This window comes from Python bivittatus, unplaced genomic scaffold, assembly GCF_059951505.1.
Source record: "Python bivittatus isolate LINGU-HERP-01145 unplaced genomic scaffold, Pbiv_v1 ctg000700_np1212, whole genome shotgun sequence".
Lineage (NCBI taxonomy): Eukaryota > Metazoa > Chordata > Lepidosauria > Squamata > Pythonidae > Python > Python bivittatus.
This window is the reverse complement of record NW_028277098.1, coordinates 61,964,537-61,989,640: the sequence shown is the minus strand read 5'-3', so window position 1 is coordinate 61,989,640 and position 25,104 is coordinate 61,964,537. Positions and strand designations below refer to the sequence as shown.

At 38.0% G+C, this 25,104-nt stretch overlaps 1 protein-coding gene across 1 annotated transcript in view; it reads right to left on the bottom strand.

The window, feature by feature from the left end:
• Positions 1-25,104, bottom strand: part of CNTN2 (contactin 2) — a 62,793-nt gene that overhangs the window by 31,620 nt on the left and 6,069 nt on the right. The window contains exons 2-4 of the mRNA XM_007422724.4: positions 7,932-8,042; positions 4,092-4,236; positions 226-401 (exon numbers count right to left, since the gene is read on the bottom strand). Coding sequence (XP_007422786.3) covers positions 226-401; positions 4,092-4,236; positions 7,932-7,986 — 376 coding nt within the window. The 5' untranslated portion in view covers positions 7,987-8,042. The remainder of the gene's footprint in view (positions 1-225; positions 402-4,091; positions 4,237-7,931; positions 8,043-25,104) is intronic.

The following is a 25,104-nucleotide window of genomic DNA, read 5'->3' as shown; positions in this document are numbered from 1 at the left end:
TATAAGATAAACCCTGATCATCCTTGTAGGACACTGAATCATGTACAAGGTGCACAGTGCTCGAGCTACATATCAGTGCCTCACTTCTACTCTGACCGTACTGATTTTCAACCAGGTTGCTTGTGTTGGCCTGGAATGCTGTCACAGCAGCACGGGTGGCAGAGTTCTTGACACTGCTGTCCTTTCTGTGCAGAAAATGTGTTCAGAATGAAACAGATGACTTACAGCTGAAGCTGATATAAGCTTCTCTGCTGATTACTGTGCCCATGGAGTTGGATGCTATGCACTGGTAGGATCCAGCATCTTTAGCTTTCACCGGATTTCTTATTACCAGGTTGCCACCATTCAACCTGTATCGGGAATCTGGCTCTATTTTGATCTCTGTGCCATTCATCTTCCACCTGCCAGAAACAATGATATTTGGATGGGGTGAGAACACAGCAGAAGAATCACAGCTGCAAATTAGCACTGCTTTGAATGGTCAATAGAACCTATTGTAAGATAGGAGCTGTATGGGAAATACTGTCTCTCTGTAGCTATAAAACCCAGTCAACAATAAGACAAGTTATGATTGCACTTTAATATTAGGAGAGACCTCCAACTCAGAGCTTAGACTTAAATATTGTTTAAGCATAACAGGAAGCATATTTTGCCCCAAGATTAGCACTAAGATCCATGACTGTTTCTAAATAGTGTAGCTAGAATATCTGAAAATTCACCTTGGTTCCTAAATTTTTGTGCTTCCTAGATTTTTCTGCTTTCTATTGTTATTTTTTGTTGTTGGTTCTTTTCTTGTTGGTTTTAATCCTATGTAAGCTGCCCACAGAGTTGCAATTGATGAGCTGGGCAGCCATAGAAATTCAGCAAATAAATGTATAAATATGGGAGTGGTTGTTTGAATTTCTACTAAGATATGATAGCACAAAAGATTAGACAACCAACATTTCATATAGCTTGTTTGCAGAACTTGAAAAATCAACCATATTGATGGTTAATATAACTTAAATATTATATCATTATATGACTCATATTTAAGCCATTATAAATATTATAAATATGATTTTATTGACTTAAAATGTTTTATTATATATATTATGTATAATGTGATGTAATGTATTATAATATTGTGTGACTTGTCTGTAAAGAATTTAAAAAATAAAATCAATCATATTCGCTCAGAGGTTGATACTTCTTTTGCAGAGTATGATAAGATAATTGGGCTCCTCTGTGCTGATCTGGGATATATTTGATTCTATGGATATCAAAGAAATGGAGAAGATCATCTGCAGTGTGAACTCTCCCATTTGTGGCTGGAGCCCTGCCCTTCCTTGCCTACTTGAGCTGGGAGGTGGATGAGGGAGGTGGTCAGTGACTTGAAGGGAGGGGATAATGCCAACCATCTTGAAGGAGGTGGTGGCATGTCCCCACATGAAGAGTCTGTTCCTAGATCTGGCATTATTAGGCAACTTCTGCCCCAACTCCACACTATCCAGGTGAGGAAACAGCAATACAGTATATAATAAACATACACATAGTCCTCACTTAACAACCACAACTTGGACTGACAACTCCATTGCTAAGCAATGAGGTCGTTAAGTGAGACATTACATGACTGCAACAGACTTATGACATCACTTTTCCCTCTGGTCGTTAAGCAAAATATCACATGACTATGACTTGTGAGTGTCAAGCTGTTCACTGCTGGCTTCTCCATTTACTCTACTTATTGGAAGCCAGTGGTGAAGAGTGCAAATAGTGATTATGTGACTGCGGGGACGCTGCAACGGTTGTAAACACCTATCAGTTGTGAAGCGCCCAAATGTTGATCACATGACTATGGGGACACTGCAATGATCATAAATGCAAGGACCAGCTGTAAAGTTACTTTTTCAGCACCATTATAACTTTGAATGGTTGCTAACAGGACAGTCATTAAGCAAGAACTACCTGGACTTCTGGGGAAGGTACGGCGAACTGAAGATGGCTTTGCGAAAGCAGAGCTGACAACTGTGGCAAAGACCAAGAAACCAGTGAGTAGACTGGTTCCTTGGAACCTCTTTGGATAAGGAGAGGATGGGAGATTGCCCACATGTGTTTCAAATGGCTGCTCCTTGCAAGAAGACCTCAGGACAGTGGTTGTCTGTGTGTTTAAGTGCCAGGAGATGGTTGGATCCACCATCTTGCTTGAAACTACAGCAGAGCCTTTTAAAGGACACTAAGTTCGCAAACCTCACTTTCCAATCACTTTCAGAAATTGCCTATTAACTATCTTAAAGCTATTAGAGACCTTTGGAATAACAAGTTTGAAAAATCTTCATCAGGTAAATTTATCTTCAACTCTGAACAAAGGAAAAATTAATTACAAGCTTAAGAACTTAAAGAATTTGAAATAAACAGCAAAAAGCTAAATAAGATTTTGATCTAGAAAGTTATAAATGGATTAAAGGTCCAGATAAATTTGGAATATTGACTTTTACTATAAGATTTTGGAATTAACTATAAAAAATAAATAGCTTCTCATGGGAAACAAACTTATTTTGGCTATCCTGGCAATTACAAGCCATAACAAAAGTTAAGTGATGATTTTAGAAACTAGACACTAGAGGGGACTAAAGATTTTAAGCATAAGAAAAAAATACTAGCCTGGTGTCAGTTAATACTGGGGCTTACAAAATGATACAAAACATTATAACATCAGAAATATTAAAGGGGATCTTTGAAGAATGGACCCAGAAGTTAGTAACAACAATATCTATATCGTCAGTAAAGATGTCTGTTTCTATGGATAGGCTATGTCTAAAAAATGTTAATGAAGAAATGATAGATGTGGAAAAAAATTTATTTGACAAGATAGAGAAAGTACAGAGTGTGGAACTACAAATGACAGGTCAAGAGAATGATTTGGAGCAGGATGCTTTCCTGGATATACAAAAGAAACTGGCTGAAGTTTAAAAAATTAAAAGGGAAATACAAATGATAAACCAAGAGAATGACCTGAAAATGTTTTCGTATTGGATCTACAAAAGAGTCTTGTTAAAGCCTTGAAGAAATCTGTGCAATGGGATAAAGAAAAATTGAAGAGAAATCAAATCTTATGACAATATTTGATTGAATTAAAGATTAAGACTGTTAGAAGTAAAAGGAAGGAATATAAAGTTGGTTTATTTGATCAAGGTTAAAATAAGACACCCCCCCCCCGCCCCTTTTTTTTGTAATGTTCTGGCAACCCTTTATGGACTTTTTACTGACACCAGGATTGAAAAGTTGATGTTTTATGCATTTGCTTATGGATAAGGGATGAGGTATGGGATGAAAAGATATCTGTTTAACCTTATAGGGGGCGAAGAGTTATTAAATTTGTTAATTCATGTTGTGATGAAGGTTGGAAGTCACTTTCTTATATATTTCTTTTCTTCTTTATCATATTTTTTCTTTTCTTTTTCTTTTTCTTTTTCTTTTTCTTTTTCTTTTTTCTTCTTTTTCTTTTTTCCTCACTTTTTCTTTTGTCTTTCCATTCTCTTCTCTTTAAGTTCACTTTGTATTAGTTTTTATTATTGTACTTAAAATTCTTAGTTATATTTTAAAAAATAACTGAGGACTACCTGTATTGTGTTTTGAAGTACATTTTAAGCAACTTGTTTTTCAGCAGGAGATTTGCTTTTTTTAAAACACAATTCACACTAATGTGGATACAATATTTGGATATTTCTATCTACTGAATCATATTTTAAGTTCAGAAGTCTTCAAATCATAAAACCCAATACAGCATATATAACAGGCAGCATCAGACTCACTTACTTGGAAGTAAGCCCAATTAATCTATATTTGGTTTATTTCTAAAGAGGCATGAACAAGGTTGCACTACTCATATGTTAAATGCAATTAAATTCCCATTGAGGTGAACTAAAAATAATTAACTTCATGCTTTACAAATGTATTCATTTAATTGAATGGAATATGAAATATTTGCCTTTGTCCACATTATTAGCTGCCCAGGCCAAGATGTAATGGCATTTGACACAAAATGTAGCCACCAACTTTGCAACCATATGTTTTCCATTAAACAAAGCAGTTGCTAGAAGTGACCTCACCTATAATTTGCAGGAGGGCTCGCTCGTGCTCGACACACCAACAAAATTTGCTCCTCTGTTGACCGTTCTGGAAAAAGGATATTGTGTGGCTGGTCTTCGAAGACAGGCCCATAGTTCCGCATTATAGTCTCAGCTGACTTCCAGACTATATAGGAAGGTGAAAAAAACTTAAAATGTACAGAGGTGAATTAAATACAAAACATAATAGCAAGCACTTCATACAAATGCTGGCTGCCCTATACTCTACATTTGTCAATAACATCCTGCTTTTCCTTCATGAAAAAGGAAAAGTTATAGTGAAGCTCAAGCCCTTGTGTAATTGTATGTCATCAGATGGCTGTTCCTACTTTGTATTTTCTGTCCTTTGGAATTAACACCACAAGCCAATTTCTGTTAAACTTTCATGTGCTCTATGTGGGACTTCCTGACTCACACAGAGCATAAAACATTGGCCAATTGAAGCCCTACGAAAGTTTTAACATTCCCCTCTCCAGTCAGTTGTCTGCCTCCTTCCTTCCAAGATATAGTAAGATGCTGTTTAAAATAAGCATTTTCCTGTAGCCATAGTATCTTATCCAAGAATGACTTCTAGTTGGGGAAATTACAGTAGGATAAAGGCATTTACTTTATTCTGATCTTCTGCCCTTCCACTTACACCCATGAAGAATATAGAAAAAATTTCACACATTCATATTGATGTGTAAAAGAAAGTGGTTGATTGTGTGGAATACATCAGACATGCATCTCATGAAGGGGCCTTGTGCACATCAACCTGAGTATGCTGCCTTTTCATAGGTTAGCAAGATACACACATCCACTTATGCTGATAATAAAGCATTTCTGGATTAATTAAAATAATTGTAGGACCCTTTGCTCCCTCTTAAGCATACTTATCCTATCTCAGCTGGAAATGGCCTTGTCCTTGACACTGATGGAACGAAGGGCGCAATATTGGCTTAGGAAGATTGTCATCTTCTAATGACATTTCAATAGCTAAAAGCAAATGTACTTAAGGCTTAGAGTTTTTTGCGGGCAGGGGGAGGACTTGCTGAGAGTACTTAGAATTCAATAAATAATTCATGATAATTGCATGTTCAAAAGCCATTTTTGTTAAACCTCAGATTTCTGCCTCTAAATATCAATGGTATATTTGTTAAGCAAGAAAAGCCAAACTTGACTAATCTCGCCTTTTGATTACATACAAGCGCTACATTCCCTCCTTGTCTTTCTTGTTGCCCTTGTGTTTTCATAACAATGGCTATGAACTGGAGCTGTGGAAAGTGCAAAAACATTAGGTTTGCACCTGAGATTTCAAGGGATCAGGGAAAATGCCAAAATAGCATGCATTTGGTTAGGGAATAAGACTGCTGGGAATGTAATGAGAGGGCTTGCGATCATTATAAAGCACTTGTGATATTATTAGGTTATTATGGAGTAAATATTGAGGTGGTATAATAGAAATCTCTCATGATTATGTCTTGTTTTTTAAAAAAATTATTATTAATTTATTATTACATTTATTATTATATTTATATGCTGTCCATCTCCCCCAGAGGGTGACTCTACTTATATATCATATTAATGAAGCATAGAATCAGGATCTGCAGGCACTACTGAAGGCTGACATGTGCCATGAATGAGGAAGATTGTGTGGGGTACTTCTATTTAAAAACAGAGGATGGAATAGTTTTGCAGGTGTGCTTCAGATGTTGCTGAACTGCAATTCTCAGCAGCTCCAGCTGGGAACTTGGAACATTAGAAATTGTTCAGTAACATCTGGAGGGATAGAAGTTCTTCAGCTCTGATTTAGCAGTATCCCAATAAAAAGCAATTAGCAAGTAACATAAAACTTAGAGCTAAATGAGTGAATGAGAGTTACTTGTTAATGCCTTCCTATGTAGTTAAAAACATCAGGGGTCTGACACATTGGGGAAGGCTAAATCTATCTCCATGCAACAATTTTATCGACTGCTCCTGGTTGCTTAAAAATAAAGGAGTTGCAGACAAAGCATTTTCTTCCTTATTAAACTGAATTATTCAAGCTTATGTAAAGTTCCTAATAAAAAAAGTAGTAATATACAAAATAAACGCTGCCACTGAACAATGCTATTTTAAAATAGCATTAACGGAAATCACCGCAGAAAAAACAGGCAAACACATTCAGCAGTTAAGACTGCAATGCTGTGCAGTTACATTAAATAAGAACAAGTCCTGCTGAAATCAGAGTCCGTGCAGCTGAGGAAACATCTTCAGGGTTGTGCAGTAAGGCTGCAGGATACTTCCTTGGAAACAAATCCTATAGTACACATAATTCTGAGTGATCGTATGTAGGATGGCCTATATCTATATGGCAAAGAAAGCAGAAAATCAGAATATTGTCCTGAGTTTCAGTAGAATACACAAGGATGGGCAGAACTTAATTTAGCACCACCTTCAAGATTTTTCTGAGGCACTTCTTTAAATCTGTTTATAGGTTCTCTTAACAGTTGTTTCATGTACAGTTTATTAGACAGTGTTCTCACTGCATCACACAAGAGTGTTACTCTTCTTGCTGCAGCTTGCTGGCATTATATAGCACTGCAGAGAAGCTTGTGGTTAGCCAGATCTGAGCAACAGTCCCTTCAGTTCTAAATGTTGCCAAGCAAGTGATCATGAGAGTCAGCACCCATTTTAGAACAATTCATCTTCTATTTTCTGCAGCTGTAGTAGCCCTGTATAAGCGCTTAGAGTAGAGGGAGAGAAGCATCTGGAGCTGCTCGATTCTCTAGAGTTGGAGGCCTGGGCTCATGCTACTATTCCTCTTAATGAAATAATACTGATATTGATGGAAAGATCTAGGTATTTTTACAAATCCGGATTTTTATTCTCAAAAGAAAACCCAACAATTGCTGGCTTTTCTTCTGCTTGGTTCCTTTTCATGCTCACTGTGAGATATTTCCAGCCTTCTGGCCATCATTATACTAATCTTTTATGTCATATGTTATCAACCATTAGAAAATGCTCCTGTAGGGCTTTGTAAATGATTTAATCCTTTATGGTCTCTGCTTGAATGCAAAAAAGAAGTCTCCTAAATTCAGCTGGTTAACAGAGAAACCTGCCTTGATGTCATTGACATATGTGGGCCAGACTAGCTTCCACACCAGCTAATTGCCTCCTGATCTAGGCCAACCATCTTCCCAAGAGACCCCAAAAACATTAAAATGTAATTAGATATTTATAAGGGACATAGAAGTTGCTTCTCCCAAGATGACAAATTAGCTCCAAAGCATTATCTAATTCTCAGCCATCTTAAATGAAATGCCTTCCCATTGAGAGACCAACCTTTTAAAGCATAGCGTGAGACTTCTAACTATCAGGAATAGTTTGGATTCAATGAAAAGCAGAGATTTGTGTATTAAGTGAAGGACAGAAAATATAAAAGGATTATGACATAAGGATATCCTAAATAGATAAATGATAATGACATTTTAAAAGAAAAACCTCTATGTAACCCCCCTCCCCCCAAATAAAGACAATTTTCTAGTAAGTTCGATATACAGTATGGTAAAGTACAATATGCCTGTTTCTTTGACTTTGGTTTTCCTACTTAGTACAGACACCATTACAAATAGCTTAATAAATTCTGCACGCAGACTTACCTGAGCTACCGACTAAGTACATGACTTAAAAGGTAAACGTGTGAAAGTTCATGTTAGCTGAGCTATGCAGTAAGCACCTTATATAATTTCATATCCTGAATTTTGGATGAAAGTACAAAGAATTTTGTTACTTGGCTGGCATAAATTTGATCAGTCCTTGTGTTCACCTAAATCTAAATGCGCCCTTCCAGGAAACTCTTACCTTTAGAGCAGACAATCACTAATGAAAATAAGAGAAGTTCTGCAGACATTCCCATTTGTAGGTTTCAGTGGGTGAAATACAATTCAGCAATCAGAGGAACAGAGTGTGAGTCTGTAAGAAAGCATGAGTGCAATTGTTGATCATTCAACTGACTACAAAGCCATTGAAGCTATATTTTCAAATTTCCTACCAGCCAGCAGCATAGTCTGTTATCACTCTTAAGTGGAATTGCTAAAAGAATACTCAGTCAGTAAAACTTTAATAATAAAATGTTATGCTTTGCTCTTTAAATATGTTCTAATCCAATTCTTGGACCTTCCTTCTTCTTTCCTGTAAAATATCTGTTAAGAATCTTAAGATACAGGATACCCTATTTCCACAAACCAAGCTATGTTATCAAAATACTCATATTGAGGACAATGAGAAAGAAAAGACTTGTTTCAATCTTGCTTCTTACATGTTCATACCCTATTATTTACATGAACAGGCTCTGCTTGGTTTTCCCAGAAAGCTGGAAAATTTTCTCTCTCATCTCTTGCCCATGTCTGTATCTCCCATCTTCTAATAAAATCACAAATATAAAACACAGTCAGCATCCTTATGTGATATATTTGTGGTCTGACTATCACTTTAGACTGTAAGCAAAGGGATGCACATTTTAATGTTTTCTCACAGGAAACAAAAAATTACATGCACATAGATAAAGCTCCTTGCATAACCCCAAAAGTATACTCTGGTGGTGCAGTTTAGTGAGAGATGAGGTACATGATGTTGCTGATCAGATAACTCAGCTCTTAAAATAGTCTTCACTGAGAGAAAACTTTGAGAAATAATGGATGCTTCCAGAGCTAACTAAACTGATTCCAAAAACCGCTCTGAATATGCTTATGGTTTACAATTTCTTTTTAAGAGGAAACAAAAAATAGCTTTATTCAAACTACGATTTCGGATATTTGTTTTAAATATCTAAATAGTTAAATTCCACAACAAAGAGTTCATGAATAGCATGGATGTAACGAATGCTAACAATAAGGCATGTATTCAAAAGCTGCAGCTTTTGTTTCTACTGCTAAAAGTTTATATACTGCTTTTCAAAGGACATATCACATTTTTATTATGGGAATGATTTATTCATGTAAGCAAAAAAATATACAATGATTAAAAAAAATAATAAAATCAGTAATATAGTGACAATGAAATGACAATAAAAAGGAAGGAAAGAGAAAATGTTACAAAGGGAAAAGGCACAGAACAAAGTAATTAAATTAATTAATTAGTTAATTATAATTTAGATGGAACAAAACCAAATCAGAAGCAAATATGAAAGACTTAGGAAATATAGTCAACAAAAGGGAATAACTGATATTGTTAGTTTTTTCCTTCCTCTGTTCTAATATCTTAATGTAGCCCAGGAACAGAACAAAAGCCAACTCACAAGGAACTATTCTGGTCTAGATGGATCTTTCCATGTTTCATGTTAAATTTTACAACCTTGACTGACATATTAAATTTATCCTTGATCATTAACTGCTATACTTTCCCATGTATTCCCTTTGGAGACTGATTTCAATTGCCTCCCCTAAGACCAATCCTGGCTGAGAAGATTCTTCTAAGTTACGAGGGAAGTCTTGTTGCCACGTAATAGAGGAGAACAATTTTAGAATCCTTTGAAACACGTAATTTTCTCCATTCTGACTGCATCCCCCATTGGACCCAGAATGAAGATGTACAGCTGGATATCAGCATGTCGATGATGCCATATTCTGAACCAACAAATTACCTCTTGCAATGGCTTTATGTAGAAGTTAAATAGGATGGGGAAAGGATTGAGTTCCGGGCCACAGGGCTAAAGTCTATAGCAGAGTGCCAAAGGGCTAAATCCCCAGCCTACTGACATAACAACTGGAGCCACCCACTCAGGTAGGAATGGAACCACTGTAATATACTGCTTCCAACTCCCAATTCTTGCAGGAGGTCCAGAAGAATACTGTAGTTGAGAATAGTGAAAACACCAGGAAGTGTAGAAGGACAAGGATGGTCATGTTCCCTCCATACAAGTCATCCATGAGAAAAGCCAGTGGAGTCTCTATCCCATGTCCTGCCTGAAACCAGGCTCCTATGGGTCTAGTTAATCCAAACCATCTGGAACCCTCTATTGTTGCAGCCTCAGCACTTTCTCAATAGCCTTCCCTGGAAAGGGGAGTTGGGGATAGGATAGCAGTTATCCAGGCTATGGGATCCAAGTCTGGCTTCTTATGGAATAGACAGACCAGCTGCATTTTCAGGGCTCCTAGAATTTCCCCTTCCTGGTCTGATGTAATGTGGCCAGCAAGATAGGCAACCAAGTCTTAAAGACTGCAGTTGATCCTTGAAAAGCTAAGCAGGGCTAGACCTAATAGATACTTGGATGAGAGACCATCTGGAAATACCAGGCAGTGGGGGAGACTGAAAAGATGCAAAAAATTGCAGGAGGACAGCTTCTGTATCATTACCAAGTAAGTTAGATGGATGTGTCCATGAGATTTTTGCCTGGTTTCTCCCCAGCAAATTGGACTGGAAACAATTAAGAGGCATACAAGAATCCAGGTGTCAAGCCCCATGCAGCTGGCCAGGTTCAAGGAAGTAAGAACTACATACATTTCAGTAAGATACCTTTAATGTGAGTTTAGGATAAATATCAAATCTTGGAAACTTTAAAAGGAAATTCTCAACTCAATTACAGTGAGTTAATTAGGGCAGAGTGATTTAATTTTCTTCCCAGATTTCTCTCCTCCTGGGCTAAGTTGCCATTTGTGAGATAAGCTATCAAATGATGTGCTTGCTATTGCTCGTTGTTTGTGTTCTCTTCCATTCCTTTCCCAGCCTCCTGACAAATCCCTCACCCCAGGCTCTGATAAGAAATTTTATTGTAGAGGAGCTAAAAAGCCATTACAAAGAATTCCAGTGATTGTTATGACTCAAAACCAAGTCCAATACATAGTGAACTTGTGGTTCAGTTTTAGCACCTCTTCTTCTCACCCATGATATGCAATGGCAGGGATGGCTCTCTCTTTGGGGCATGAGGTCTGGTTTCCATCTGCCTCTTGTTTGGGTAATGTTCGGATATTATATAAGGTTGTTCTGCTCTAGCTGTGTAAGAACAATCTCTTACAATCACCGGGAGACAGCACTGTCTACAACAAACTGTTATGACATCAAAACAACATGAGTGTGTCATCAAGCAAATGGTGCAGTTAGATATGATCTGATGCAAGTATGTGAAACATAGTATTTATGTGATGATGTCATCTCACACAGGCCAACAGTCATTCTCCTTGCCTGCCTCATGGATGCCATGCCCGGAGACAAGTTCAACTTGGAGACTTTATCTGAACTTTACCTGAACTTTTAATTATTATTTATTAGAATTATATTCTGCCTTTTGTTTCAGAGGCTCAGTTATATCAGATTTCAAAGACGTACTGCACCTAGTACAGTATAATACCTTCCTCTGTTGGTTTTTAGATCTGAAGGTTTCTATCAGGTCAAACTATGGCTAACCGATGCTATCTGGAAATCTAAAGATGTTTTCCCACAAAAGCTTGAGCTTTCTTACAACACGCGTATAAAAGCTATTAATGCAAGGTGGGAAGAGGCACAAGTCAATTCTAAAAATGCAGGTATAGTTTAACTTCCACAGATCTGATATCTCAATTTAGGATGTGCAGGTATAACACCCCAACCCACATATTTTAAAAGAATGCTCCAAATTTTACTTTATTATTTTATTTAAATTTTATTATTCTCTATTTACATCATTATTCCTCTCCTCTGTGTATATCAAGCAAGAAAGGCTTGCTGAGTCCACACTGTCTGGGGCTACATTTACCACCTGCATAACATTTTCTCACTCAGCTCTTTCTTGTAAAAGAAAAGTAAGCAAAAACACTTTCGGTGTTAAGGCAAGCAAATTGGAAGTGGAAATCAGAAGAGAGGGTAAAGAAAGGGCAATTTGGGAATCTTCTTGCTATTTGCACATCAATGGTCTGATTTGGAGAAGTTTTGCTTTAACTCTATAGCATGCTATTTTAAACTGTAATGTAGAAATCATACTTAGCCACGTGCACGATTCTATAATAAGCTCTGTAAAAGAAAACAAGTATTGAGCCACAAATGAAAGATGGGGTGTAGTTCCTTCTTTATTTCTGTTGCGTCCTCACACTCAAGGTGCTTGGTTTACATCGTGGAAAGACAATATTATGGAGTGACTGTTTGGGGATTAGCAGAATCAGCCACCTGAGCCCTACTGTCTTACCTCCACCATAGCAACAAAACCTTTATGTGTGCACTTAAAATTCAACCTGATTAGAAATTCTTCTCCTAACACTATTATCTTGAAACTGTAGTTTTATACAGTTTGTGAACAGCTATGAATGGAATAGAGAGCTAAGATACTCAAAAGGTGTGAATAGACAATATTTCATCAAGCATCTTTCCACATTTTTTTATTATTTTTTTTTTTAAATCAGAATCTTGCCTGTTCTAGCTCAGCAGGTCTAGTCAGTAAAAGAACAACTACATTTAGCTAGTAAAATTAGTAGGTTTTTCCCAAAGACAGCAGGTAGTGCAGATTATAATTGTGTTCTTTCTCTCTCACACTTGCTTTATAAAATATAGATACTGCATTTGAATTAATGTGAATCTTTTCTCTCCTCTCCTTGGGCATTTAGCCTAAACAAACTATAGTGTCAGGGGAGTATGTGGCTGAACAGTCAATCACATCATAAAAGAAAACAGTAGAACTGCAATAATTTTCAGCATGTTAACTCTCCTGTCTTTTTCCTGCCTCCCAGTGGGCCAATGCTGACAATAGTTTGAACACTCAGTCCTGTTGCTCTGAAAGCCCAGACCCTGATTCAGCTTCCTTTGCTTTCTGAGGTGAGAAATGGCCGTAGTTCTCAAGGTTCCACAATTTCTAAAATGATACTTAAATCAGCATTCCTTGCTTCCCTTCAAAGCCTCTATCTTCTTGCATGTTGTGATTGTTAAACTCCAGCTTCGATAAGAGTGAGCTTTCCTTTGTTCACCTGTCTATAGATCAGTGGATCTACCTTTAAACATATGAGACTGACTAACTAAAATGTAGCAGGTATTTTGGACTACACTTACACAGTTCCCTGATGGATCATCTCTAAACATTGTCTTCCTGCCTTAAATTCAGACTAGGGACCCCTGCTTCCTTGGCTCTGCCTCACTGGTCACCATTTGTTATATCAGAGAGTCCCAGGGTGGCTTCGGTCCCATCTGCTCATAGCTGGTTGGCAATGAGAGTAGATGTGTGCAGCCATCCGTCAGCCTTTGGTGCCTCAGGATGCTTAACAAATAAATTAAGTAACAGCTAAGATGTGTGAACCTCCTGCCAGCAGTGACCACATAAGTCAAGTGGACAAAAAGCAGCCAACCCAAATAAATGTGGTAAGCAGGAGGCAGAAAAGTGCTACTAAATCCAGTTAAGAGATATCCCCAGAACTCTTATAACCACAAAGGAGAGTGGGAATGAAGACTCGGTTAGGGCTGGCAGGAGCCACATCATCTCTATAAGGGGAGTAGCAGCTAAATTTCCATTGGATAAAAATATCCATGGATAAACATATCCATATGTCAGCTCAGTGTCTGCCCTAAAAGGGGGAAGGCAAAACACACTCACTTTAACAGGCAAATATGATTTTCCTACACAGAAGCAATTTTCATGTGGCAAATTTTGGTTGTTTCCTAAAGCAACAACTGTACACTCAGGAAGAATCAGCAGTCAGCCTAGCTTTCTGACCAGTCGAACTCTTCACTGTATATGTGCTTTCAAATATATGATTGTCACACTCACAGATAATACTTTAAATATTTACATTTAAAACACAAAATTGTAAGATGTGAAAAGGCCCATGGATTCTGAATGTGGCAATGAAATTTGCTTTGTGGATGGCAAACAGCATGCTTTAGGCAAGCTGAAACAAATCAGATACTTGTTTTCATCTAAAGCTAGAAGAGGTTAAGATACCTCATTTCCTTCTCTTCTGAGAGATCACTCCAAAACTATTTCTGGTGATAAGTAGGGGTGCGGTCAATGGGGCACATACAACCTACCAGCACCAATTCTGTATCTCCCGTGGATTCAAGAATGGATGGAAGCAAGCATCTTGGTCACTTGGGGGAAAGAGTAGTGGGCTTTAAGTGGCACAATATGTGCCTTAAACTTTTGAAGTCTTAAGGCATTCACTTCACTCTTTAAACACTCCCCACCCCCAAATTGGGTCCTGGATCCACTCACATTTGGAGCGCAGCTTTCAGAACGGCACACAGCACCAGGCATGGCCTTCAAACTGGCCCTTATCTCCTGTGAAAGGAAATGCACTGTTGGATGCCAGCGCTAATGCTTCCATTCCCTGGATTAACATATGACACTGTGGGAAAGTCCCACTAATAGTCAAAGACAGATTAGCTGTTTCAGAAGCACTGATGGGTCCATTATCAAGGAACCGATGTTATAGCCAGTGCCTGCTGTTGCTTTGGGCCTTCCTGGTCTCATACATGATTAGAGTTCTCAGACAAACTGATTCTGTCTTTGTCAATTATCTCGGGGAAGAAAAATGGTACAAAACAGACTTTTCTCAGTTCTATAGTTTTACACACATTACCAGAAGTAGCCTAAAACAGCACTGTTAACAAGGCTAACTGGAGCACAGTGCAACTTATATCTGACAGCAAATTCCAACAGAATATTAGGGGGGGAAATCCTAACTGTAACAGTAGTTTGACAATGGAACCAGTTGCCCAGACAGAAAAACTCTCTGGGTGTGTTCAAGCACAGGCTAGAGAGCCATCTGTCAGGGACACTTTAATTCAGGTTCCTGCACTGAACAAAGAACTGGATCTGATTATCTAAAAGACCCTTTCCAACTCTCTATGAAATTCTGGAGCCTATACTAAGAACTTAAACGCACACAACACCCCTTCAATATTTATTCATGGATCAAAAAATATCTCAACATTTTCTGTTCACTTGTTTTGCTCATATAGTATCAAGCTACATTCCAGAGCTTAATGTGGCAAAGGAGAAACAATCAATTCATATAATTATAATCCTATAAGAAGAAATTTTTAAAGTTCCACAAAAAAAAAAAAAAAAAAACAGTGTGAAAATGATTGAATAGTAAAATGTTTGCTATTTTGGTATTCCTCACAGCTTATAACATAACAATAAGACAGTTTTCCCAGTCTTAAAGGAGTAATGTGTGAGTTTCTCGCTTAAGCTAGCCCTGCTCTGTTCTTTATTGATTACAGTAATTTATTGGAAGCAGTTTGACTCACTTTTCAGGTTAACATTCTCACAAGGCAACTTACAACCAGAAATTTATAAACAATGTCATCAAATTGCAGAGTGCAGCAGACGCAGTGTCACTCTTCCTACCAAAGGCCAGAATCTCAGATTTTGAATCAGTCTTAATATATATATTATGGAAGGTGCTGTGAAAGAAAACACTGGAAAAAACACTGAAGTACAAAAATATAATTATCTTCAAGGTTTTAAAATGCTTTCTTGAAGCATTTCAGTTACATAAGACATAACTGGGGCATTTTGTATTTCATGAAACCTTTTAACCCAGAGAAATTAGAACGTGTTTTCTAAATTTGTTCCAGCTATCTGGTGGTGATTATCAAGATGATTATAGGACGCTTCTTGTTCAATTAAAAACATTGCCCCAACTCATAGTTAAAATCAATGCTACTTATACAAGCATGCTTTTAATTGAAAACCATCTCTTTGTCTTGGCACAATTTTTTTCTCTCCATAGAACATGCATACATTTTGTGATGGCTCATCATTGTCACTCTAAGGATCCCTGGGCACATGAACATGCAAAAAATAAAAAATAAAAAAAATTCAAGGGTATTAGTTTTTAATTATCCCTTGGGAATGTGCTTGGCAGAAGTCTCTATGAGAGGTCAGGATGGGCAAAATCTCAAAAGTGCAGTTTGATTTTATGCAGAGCAGACCAAATTTTTGCTCTTCAGCAAGTCAGTGAGAAACATATAAGTGTGAAAAAATGTACTGTATGTTAGTTGATTTAGAGAAAACATTGGATAAAGTGAATAGGTTTTGATTATGGAAAGTATTGTATGGATATGGAGTTGAAGACTGGTCACTGAATGTGACAAAAATAATATATGCTGAAAATAATACACAGATTATTATGTGTAAGAATAAATAAGATACATAACAAAGGCTCAACACTGAACAGGGAGTAAAACAAGGATGTGTGCTTATCTGTTTAATGTACTTATGGTTAACAGTGTAAGAAATGCATGTAATCATGTCAGAAAAATGTTGGAATATCATGTTCTTGGCTGAGAACTTGAATGACATGCAACAAGGAATTTGGATCTGAAAATTACCATATCAAAAACCAAAGTAATTGTATTTGACAAGAAAGATGGAGTACACAATTCAAGTAATACATAAATGGTGAAGATATACATTTCTGTATCTTGGTAGAATGTTTACTAAAGATGGATAGAAAAATATTAAAATAAGCAAATTCCAGCAGAAAATTTGTAGATGGCATGTGGTCTATTGTGAGGAATGAGCGTTAAGAAAAGAGAAAATGGTTGTGTCTCAGGTGAAACACACACAGGTCAAAATAGCTGTTGAGGTGCTTTCCCAGTGGCTGGAGGATAGGTAGGTGAGAACAGCCTTCAGCTCAACCCTAGCAAGACTGAGTGGGTTTTAAGAACCTCCTGGTTCCAGAGATTTCCTGTATTTAACTCTGCTTGGGGGTGCACTTCCCTGATCAGAGTTTGTGCACAATTTGGGGGTCCTCCTGGACTCACAACTCCTACTCAAAGAGCAGGTGGCAGCTGTGGCCAGAGAGACATTTACACGGGTTTGTCTTGTGTACCAGTTGCACCCATACCTAGACCCAAGAGCCTTGCTAACAGTGGATCATGCCTTAGTCACTTTCTGTTTGGATTACATTAACATGCTTCACATGGGGTTGCCCTTGAAGAGCACTTGGAAGCTGTAGCTGTAGTTGGTGTGGGCAGTTTTTGGCATTTCTTGTTATGCTTATATAACACCATTGCCCCATGAGTTACACTGGCACTCAGTAGACTTCTGGATGTAATTCAAGTACTAGATATCACCCATAAGGCCCAACATGGCACAGGCTCAGGCTATTTGCAGCACTGCCTTTCTCCCATTGTCTCTGCTCAGCCCACTAGATGTAGCAGAGAAGGGATATTCTGGGTCTCTTCCATCAAACAACATCACCTTTTTGGACCTGGAGTTGTCTGTGGCAGCAGCTGTTCTATGAAATAGCAACCGCCTGAGGATCCAGAAGGCCCCAACCCTGTTAGCCTTTTACAAGTTGTTGAAGATCTGGCTGTTTCCCTAGACATGTGGGTCAGGAAGTTCAGCAAGCTCTGCTGCTGTTGATCTGTTTTCTTGTGATTGGGGTCATTGTTTTATCCTTGGGCGCCATGCGTAGTATGCTGTTATTCATGTTTTAAACCTTGTATACCTCCCAGAGTCACTGTTGTGAGATGGGCAACTATATAAATAATTTAAATAAATAAATAAAACAAAAATTCAAGGGGGAAAACATATTCTCACAAGTTAGATTTTGAATCTGCTTTGATGGATATAACAGCTGTTGTCTTTTTTGCTTGCTCAACATCATTTTTTGACAGTGGACAACTTTGTTTCCCTAGGAAAAATGAGCAAATATACCAGTCACTAAAAAGCAATGATTTGTCCAAACAGAGCACCTTACCCCAATCACTTCTATGTGTACTTTAATTCACTACGTAAATGTGAAAAAAGGATATATTTTGCCACTGGATCAAGGACCCATTTTTATTGGCCCTGGTCTTGTGTCTTTAACAACAGCAAGCCACAGAAATTAACCAATCACATTTATTCCATCCCTGGGAAAGATCCAGTTTTCTTAAAAGTACAAGAACAAGGTCAGAAGAATAGTGAGAATCATAGCAAATGTAGAATTAGAAATGCATAAATGCAAATGTTTTTATTATTACTAAATAATACACCGTTTGGAAAATAGAGCACAAGAGTCAAGTTACTGGCATAAAAGTGATTAATTTATCAAACTGACTTAATGGTCTTTCATCTGTTCAGAGAAGAGAGTGCCCTGTTGAATCCAGCAGATGAATCCATGAATAGAGTCATGAAAATAATGCTGCAGCCCTTCTAACAGATATCAAAGTTATTGTATTTTTAAATCTGTAGTGTTGTTACTTTAGTTCTATATTGATATAGCAACAGTTAATCTGGACATTCTTTTTTATCCATTGACAGGAAAAAAAGTTGGAGTTAAAAGTCTTCCCATATCATTACTGTCTTCCTTCTAAGAAATCATACAAATATCCTGACCTCCATGGTCTGCAATTCATACTTAATGCTGATCTGTAGAATGATCAAGACAGTAACAGAGATGATTGGGGAACTCAGAGTGCAATACCATTCCATAAGTGGACAAATTCTTATAAAACTATAAATAGTTGAGTAACAAGGATAAACCTCTGCAGTGCTCAGATGCACAAGAAGAGGAAGGCTGGAATTCACAATAAGAAAGAAAGATGTAATGGCAATTCTGTTATGCCTTTCTGAAAAGTATCTTTTTAAGCCCATAATCATGGAAATGAAATCACACCTAGAACATGTGATCCACAGTAAAGGCGTACCATTAAAACACATCACAGATTTTAACATGAGATGAAAGTCAGTCTAGGACCTATCTGCAAGATCAGTTGGGATTAAGCAAAGTAATTGCGAAATCAAGCCTATTTTTGAGCAAAGAATCAAGCACAGACTTTGTGTGGATGTAACTAATACACATCTCCATACTGTAATTCACATTAGGCTTTGAGATATCCTGTTATTTCCTCTCTGAAAATATTCCATATGATGAGATTATATGTAATTCAAGTCCATGTATTCCAGAAAACATTGAAGTGGCTTCTCTTATAAATTAATTTCTAAAATGTTAATTCCTACTTTTGTAGCCAGAATATAGGAGGGCATTCAAAACAACTCAATACCAAGTGTAACTATTGAGAGATCATATTGGGCTATCATCAACAGGACTTATGCTACCGACCATTTAAATGTGAAGTGCGCCAGGTGTTGCTCGGGACATAGTTGTGGTTTACCAAACTAACAATGTCATGGAATTAGTAGATAGAAAATATGTTTTGCAATGAGTATCACATGGATTTGACAATGCAAATGACATGTTTAACAGAATAGATTCTGAACAAAGTATGTATGAAAGAAATTATAATCAGGAAGACCGCATATTATTCTTGGTCATTTGGAATATTTGGCCGATGGGCTGCATTTGAAGGATGATGCTGTGATTAGCTCAGACTCAAAAGAAGAACAACCCTGGTAGAAAGCACAGACACAAAACTCACAGTAACTCTCTCCTCCCCTTGCCCACCCTTGACTGGAGATTAAGCATTTGAGTTGAACCTAAAATGAATCCTTCTATTACTACCTTTATGGACTCTTTTGTTCAAGCTCCTTGACTGACCCCCTAGCCTCTAAGGCAGGGTTTCTCAACCTTGGCAACTTTAAGACATGTGGACTTCAACTCCCAGAATTCCCCAGCATACACCATCAGGTAAAACAGTGAGTTAAGCAGAGCACTCAGTTGCCATCCTAGGTCCTTTGAGAGTAACAGCTTCCTTGAGAGTGGCTGCCATGCTGAATACTAAGGAACACTGGCTGAATTAGGTCAAAGTGCAAAAACACACATAGACAATTCTCTACTTGTTAAAAACAACATCTGTGACAGTCCACCTTGCTTACCTGGATTTCTTAACCCTCCACTGCATCTCAACTAATCTTTCTGCTGAACTTATCTCTGATTGGAACAACTGATAGGTTCAAAATAGGGAAAGGAGTATGACAAGGCTGTATACTGTCACCCTGCTTATTTAACCTATATGCAGACTACATCATGAGAAATGCCAGGCTGGATGAATCACAAGCTGGAATTAAGATTGCAGGGAGAAACATCAACAACCTCAGATATGCAGACAATACCACCCTAATGGCAGAAAGTGAGAAAGAACTAAAGAGCCTCTTGATGAGGGTGAAAGAGGAGATTGCAAAAGCTGGGTTGAAACTCAACATTAAAAAAACTAAGATCATGGCATCTGGACCCATTAATTCCTGGCAAATAGAAGGGCTAGAAATGGAAGCAGTAACAGACTTTATTTATTAGGGCTCCAAGATCACCGCAGATGGAGACTGCAGCCATGAAATTAAAAGATGCTTGCTCTTTGGGAGGAAAGCTATGGCAAACCTAGACAGCATATTAAAAAGCAGAGACCTCACCTTGCTAACAAAGATCCGCATAATCAAAGCTATGGTTTTTCCAGTACCAATGTATGGCTGTGAGAGCTGGACCATAAGGAAGGCTGAGCGCCGAAGAATTGATGCCTTTGAATTGCGGTGCTGGAGAAGACTCTCAGGAGTCCCTTGGACTGCTAGAAGGTCCAACCAGTCAATCCTAAAGGAAATCAACCCTGACTGCCCATTGGAAGGATTGATACTGAAGCTCAAGCTCAGATACTTTGGCCACCTAATGCAAAGAGAGGACTTTTTGGAAAAGACCCTGATGCTGGGAAAAATGGAAGGCAAAAGGAGAAGGGGACGGCAGAGGATGAGATGGTTAGATAGCATCACCAACGCAATGAACATGAAATTAAGCAAACTCCAGGAGGCAGTGAAGGACAGGAAGGCCTGGCGCGATATGATTCATGTGGTCATGAAGAGTTGGACACAACTTAATGACTGAACAACAACAACAACAACAACCTTTCAGCCTGGACTGGATCATACTTTTGCTTAGTGACTTTGTGAGGACTGACTTATATATTCTCAACCTTGGCCTCTTGATTGTTCTCTCTCTTATTCCCTGTAAGTGTGAGATAGAACAGTGAAAGGATATTTAGTTCCAATAGAGGCGAATATGTGTAGCTCAGGGTTGAACTGTGGAGTCCTTGGGGTTCTTTGAGCTTGGTTCTTTTCTTGCAAATGTTTCATTACCCGGCTAGGTGCACTGAAGATGTTACCTAGCCTGGTAATGAAACGTTTGCAAGAAAAGAACCAAACTCAGAGAACCCCAAGGACTCCACAGATATTTAGTTCATAAGCATGTAGAAGGCAGTTGTATTATAATGCAGCTGGGAATAAAAAGCAGTAAAGCCTCAGTGCTCTTGGCTTATTTGATGCTATACTAACCATTTCCTTTCCTTTCTTGCAGGGTCCTCAGCTGCTGTTTGCCATTTGGAAACTTATGGTAACAGATTTTCTTACTTTTTGGCTGGAAGAGCAGAACCAAAAGCTGTTTAACTCTCCTACTTGTTTTTGGAGATCAAATAGTTCAAAGATGCACCAGTGATTTATCTTTGGCTCTGCTTATTGTATGCTGCAGATCACTGATTTTTTTATTTTCTTAATGGAAGCTGACTGCTGATAAAAATCAGATACTGATTAATGTCTATTGGCTTCCCTTCTTAAAGGCCATGGAACATTCAGCTTTTTTAAGGCTGTAAAGGCAGTTTTAAAGCACAGTACCTTCAAGAAAATTACAACATTCATAGTAGGATAATGCCTTTATTGGTCACCTCAAGGTCACAAAGAAACATGGAACCTTTCCAATTCTCTACCGCCCTTAATTTGACAAGATGATAATCAAAGGGGAAAAAAGGAGATGGGGTTGACTGAGGTTGAAGCCATGGGATTGCCATGATCTCCTGTATTCAAATTATAAAATCTAGCTCTTACTTGGATCCATTTTCACTCTAGGGCAATATAAGGGGATGGACAGGGGAAGGAGACTGTTTCTGTTATTAAATAAAACTGAAGATAAACTCAGATTGTGTACAAGATACAAAAAAAGGTCAATAAAACCAATCAGACATAGTGACTGGAAAAGATTTATTCTCAGAGAATGAATATGACTTGATGTGTTAAGATAGGGTTAGGATCCATCTGACTAAGAACATTTCTGACACCACTGCTCCCCCAATTTTAGATTTTTTTAAATCAATAGAAAGAGAAGCAAATGTTTTTATTAATGAAATGCTACTTTTTATAACTCGTTCTAAATATATCACTTTCAAAATTTATATTATTTCTTTCTGCTGTTCCCTACAAGTAATGTTTTAAAATAACAGTGAAAAGGATCAGTTTGGTAAATAAATAAAGATTAAGATTATTTGAGACATGGATTGCTGTTGCTGTAGTAAGTGGGTGAGATAGTTTGTGGGTAGTGAGAAGATGATGGAATAGAAAGGAGCATGAAACAATTAATTTAGGAAAATTTGTTTGAATGAGAACAGGAAGACAGAGACACTCTAAAAAGCAAGAACAGTGAATAAAGAGCAAAAGAGGGATGAAGGAAAAGAAATAAGGAAGGCATGACAGACTTTATGTACTCTCCAGGAATGACAGGAGAATATAGAATGCGATGCAGTCACATTCAACATCAAATAAAGGGATTGATTGGTGCAGGAGTGTCTGCAGGGTATAGTCAAAAAAGTCAAGATGGCAGTGCACGTAAAAACCAGGCAAAGCTTCAATTGCACCATCACAACTATCGTTTTGACATTTTTGACCATGCCCTGAGGACACCCCTGGATTGGTGAAAGAACAAACAACTTGGACGCTGTAGGTGAGTGGGGCAGGACAGAGTGCCAGCCAGGAAGGAGCATTATGCAATAATAAGTCACAATAATAGGTCACATTGCAGAGGCCTCCCAATATACTGCACTTTCTGGAATGTATTCTCTGATAATCCGAGCCTGTTTCACAGGAAGTCAGGTCTGCTGTGTCTTCAGAAGGAAGCCAGTTCAGCAAGTCTTCTCTCCAAATAACTACATATAATTAACATCAGAACCAAGCATGGGAGAAGCTGGAGAGAAAACCAAACTCTTTTGCACCGGGCCTACATTTTCCTGGGGCCCCCATAGACACTATTAAATGCCTTTGGGGCACGTCCTTTCTGCTTGATCTAGAACTTTACAGCCAGGTGTTGAGATATGATGGGTTAGGAAGAAAAGCTCCACCCCTATTTTTTCCCCTCAAGACTTCCTGTGTTTAGCCTGGACATGTAATTGGACAAGGGCCATGAGAAAAGAGAGAGAAATTTGGAAGATCAGTTCAGTCTGGAAATTCATCTGAATTGCTTTCAAATCCAATTTCTCTGCATATCCCTAACACAAATAGTGAAGTAACAGCTAAGACAACAATGAGGCATTTGCCATTTCAAATACCAGATAAAACTATAAAAAACAATTTATGGAGAAAAGAGAAAAAAATGAGAATTAGAAAATTAATCTCCTTTTCAAGACCTCTGATGATCACCAAGCTTAGACAGATGGCTGCTGTTGAAGTTGTTTCTTCTTTGCATTCATATTCAGGGAAGCTACAGACACACTATCCATGCTTGTTATCTGAGAGCATCCACAGTTCTAAGTACATACTACTGTATTGAAAATATTTTGACAATATGAATAAATATTGTTTTGCTTTGATAATTTGGGAGCTGTTAATAGGTATAATGCCCCCACTGGATCCTAATTCAACAATATAATGCAGTCCCCTATGTTTCTACTACATGACCACTCTATCACTTTCCTTGATTTAATTTCCTTCCATAGAGTATCACATCTCCAGAAAGGGCAGACCGAAAATGGCATACAAGCAAGTCAATACTTCTGGAAAGAGATTTGGGGCTGAAAAGCAAGAGGTGGAGTGGAAAGTGTCATGCTTTCTTTTGGTTCACAGTGAAGCAAAGATTCCTCTAGAATCCCTTTTCAAAGGAACTGTCCACTCCCCTGACTAAACTTCAGCACATGAGTTAATCATGCTTTGACATTTGGTTTGGGATGTCTTTTCCTGTCTTATGGATCTTCAGAAACTTTTTTTTAGGTGAGAGCTTTTCTCCACACCTGGCCTCAAAATCTGAACACAGAAGCAAGCAAGATCTGAAGTATACTTTATTTAAGTTGCATGTGTTTATGAATAGCATGGTCCCACTAGGCTGAGGTTTCACCAAAGTGCAACCATGTTTTGACTTTGACACTTCTGTGGGACAAATTGTTATATTCCATGAAATACAGAACTGTCCTTGTTAAAGGACTCAGTAGTATGTCTTTCTCCCATAAAATCTCTCCAACCTGGACTACTTTCTGCTAAACAAATACAATGCTTAGAAATAATTGGAATACATCCCTATCAAATTAGAGAAGAAAGCTGTGATTTTCACAATAAGTGCAAAGCAGATGGGATCATTTGGTTCCATGTAAAGTATAGTTTCTAGCAATTTCAAGAAAAAGAAGTGCAGCCAGATCCAGTCTCTACAGAGAAACCATGTTTTTATATTCCACAAGTGATAGCAGGTACTATTGATTGCTTGGACTAACTTCTCTAAAGTGGTACCTTTTAGATTTGTTGCATGATCTCTTATACTCTCCAACTAACAGATCCAAAGCCTAGATGGCATGAGGTTGGGGACAGCTAGCTTAGGGCTTATCCACATGCTAGCAGCTTTCTAATCATGGATTCATCCAAATGAATCTTGATTTTGAGAATCTTCCTTAATGGTATCAAACTGTATATGTATTATACTATCTAGGTTAGGGTTCTCAGAACTGAGCTACAAAAGTCTGCACTAGATGGTTCCACAGTGTTAGTTTTCTATGTCTCTTTGTTGCCATTAGTGGTCCTGTGGGTTTTTACTGCCCAGATTCTTAAGCTTCCATCAAACATGACCCCTTGCTATGCTTTGCTCATTATTGTCTTCTTTTGCTCTTTCAACTAGACCCTAAACACAGTCATAACAGATTAATTCCTACCAAACTCACCCATTTCCCTTTAACAGCTAAGCAAACATAATTAAGGGTAGAAAGCTAATGGGCTCACACAATGTGTTGTTGTTTAGTCGTTAAGTCGTGTCCGACTCTCCGTGACCCCATGAACCATACTGCGCCAGGCCTTCCGGTCCTTCACTGCCTCCCTGAGTTTGCTCAGTTTCATGCTCATTGCTTCAGTGATGCTATCTAACCATCTCATCCTCTGCCGTCCTCTTCTCCTTTTGCCTTC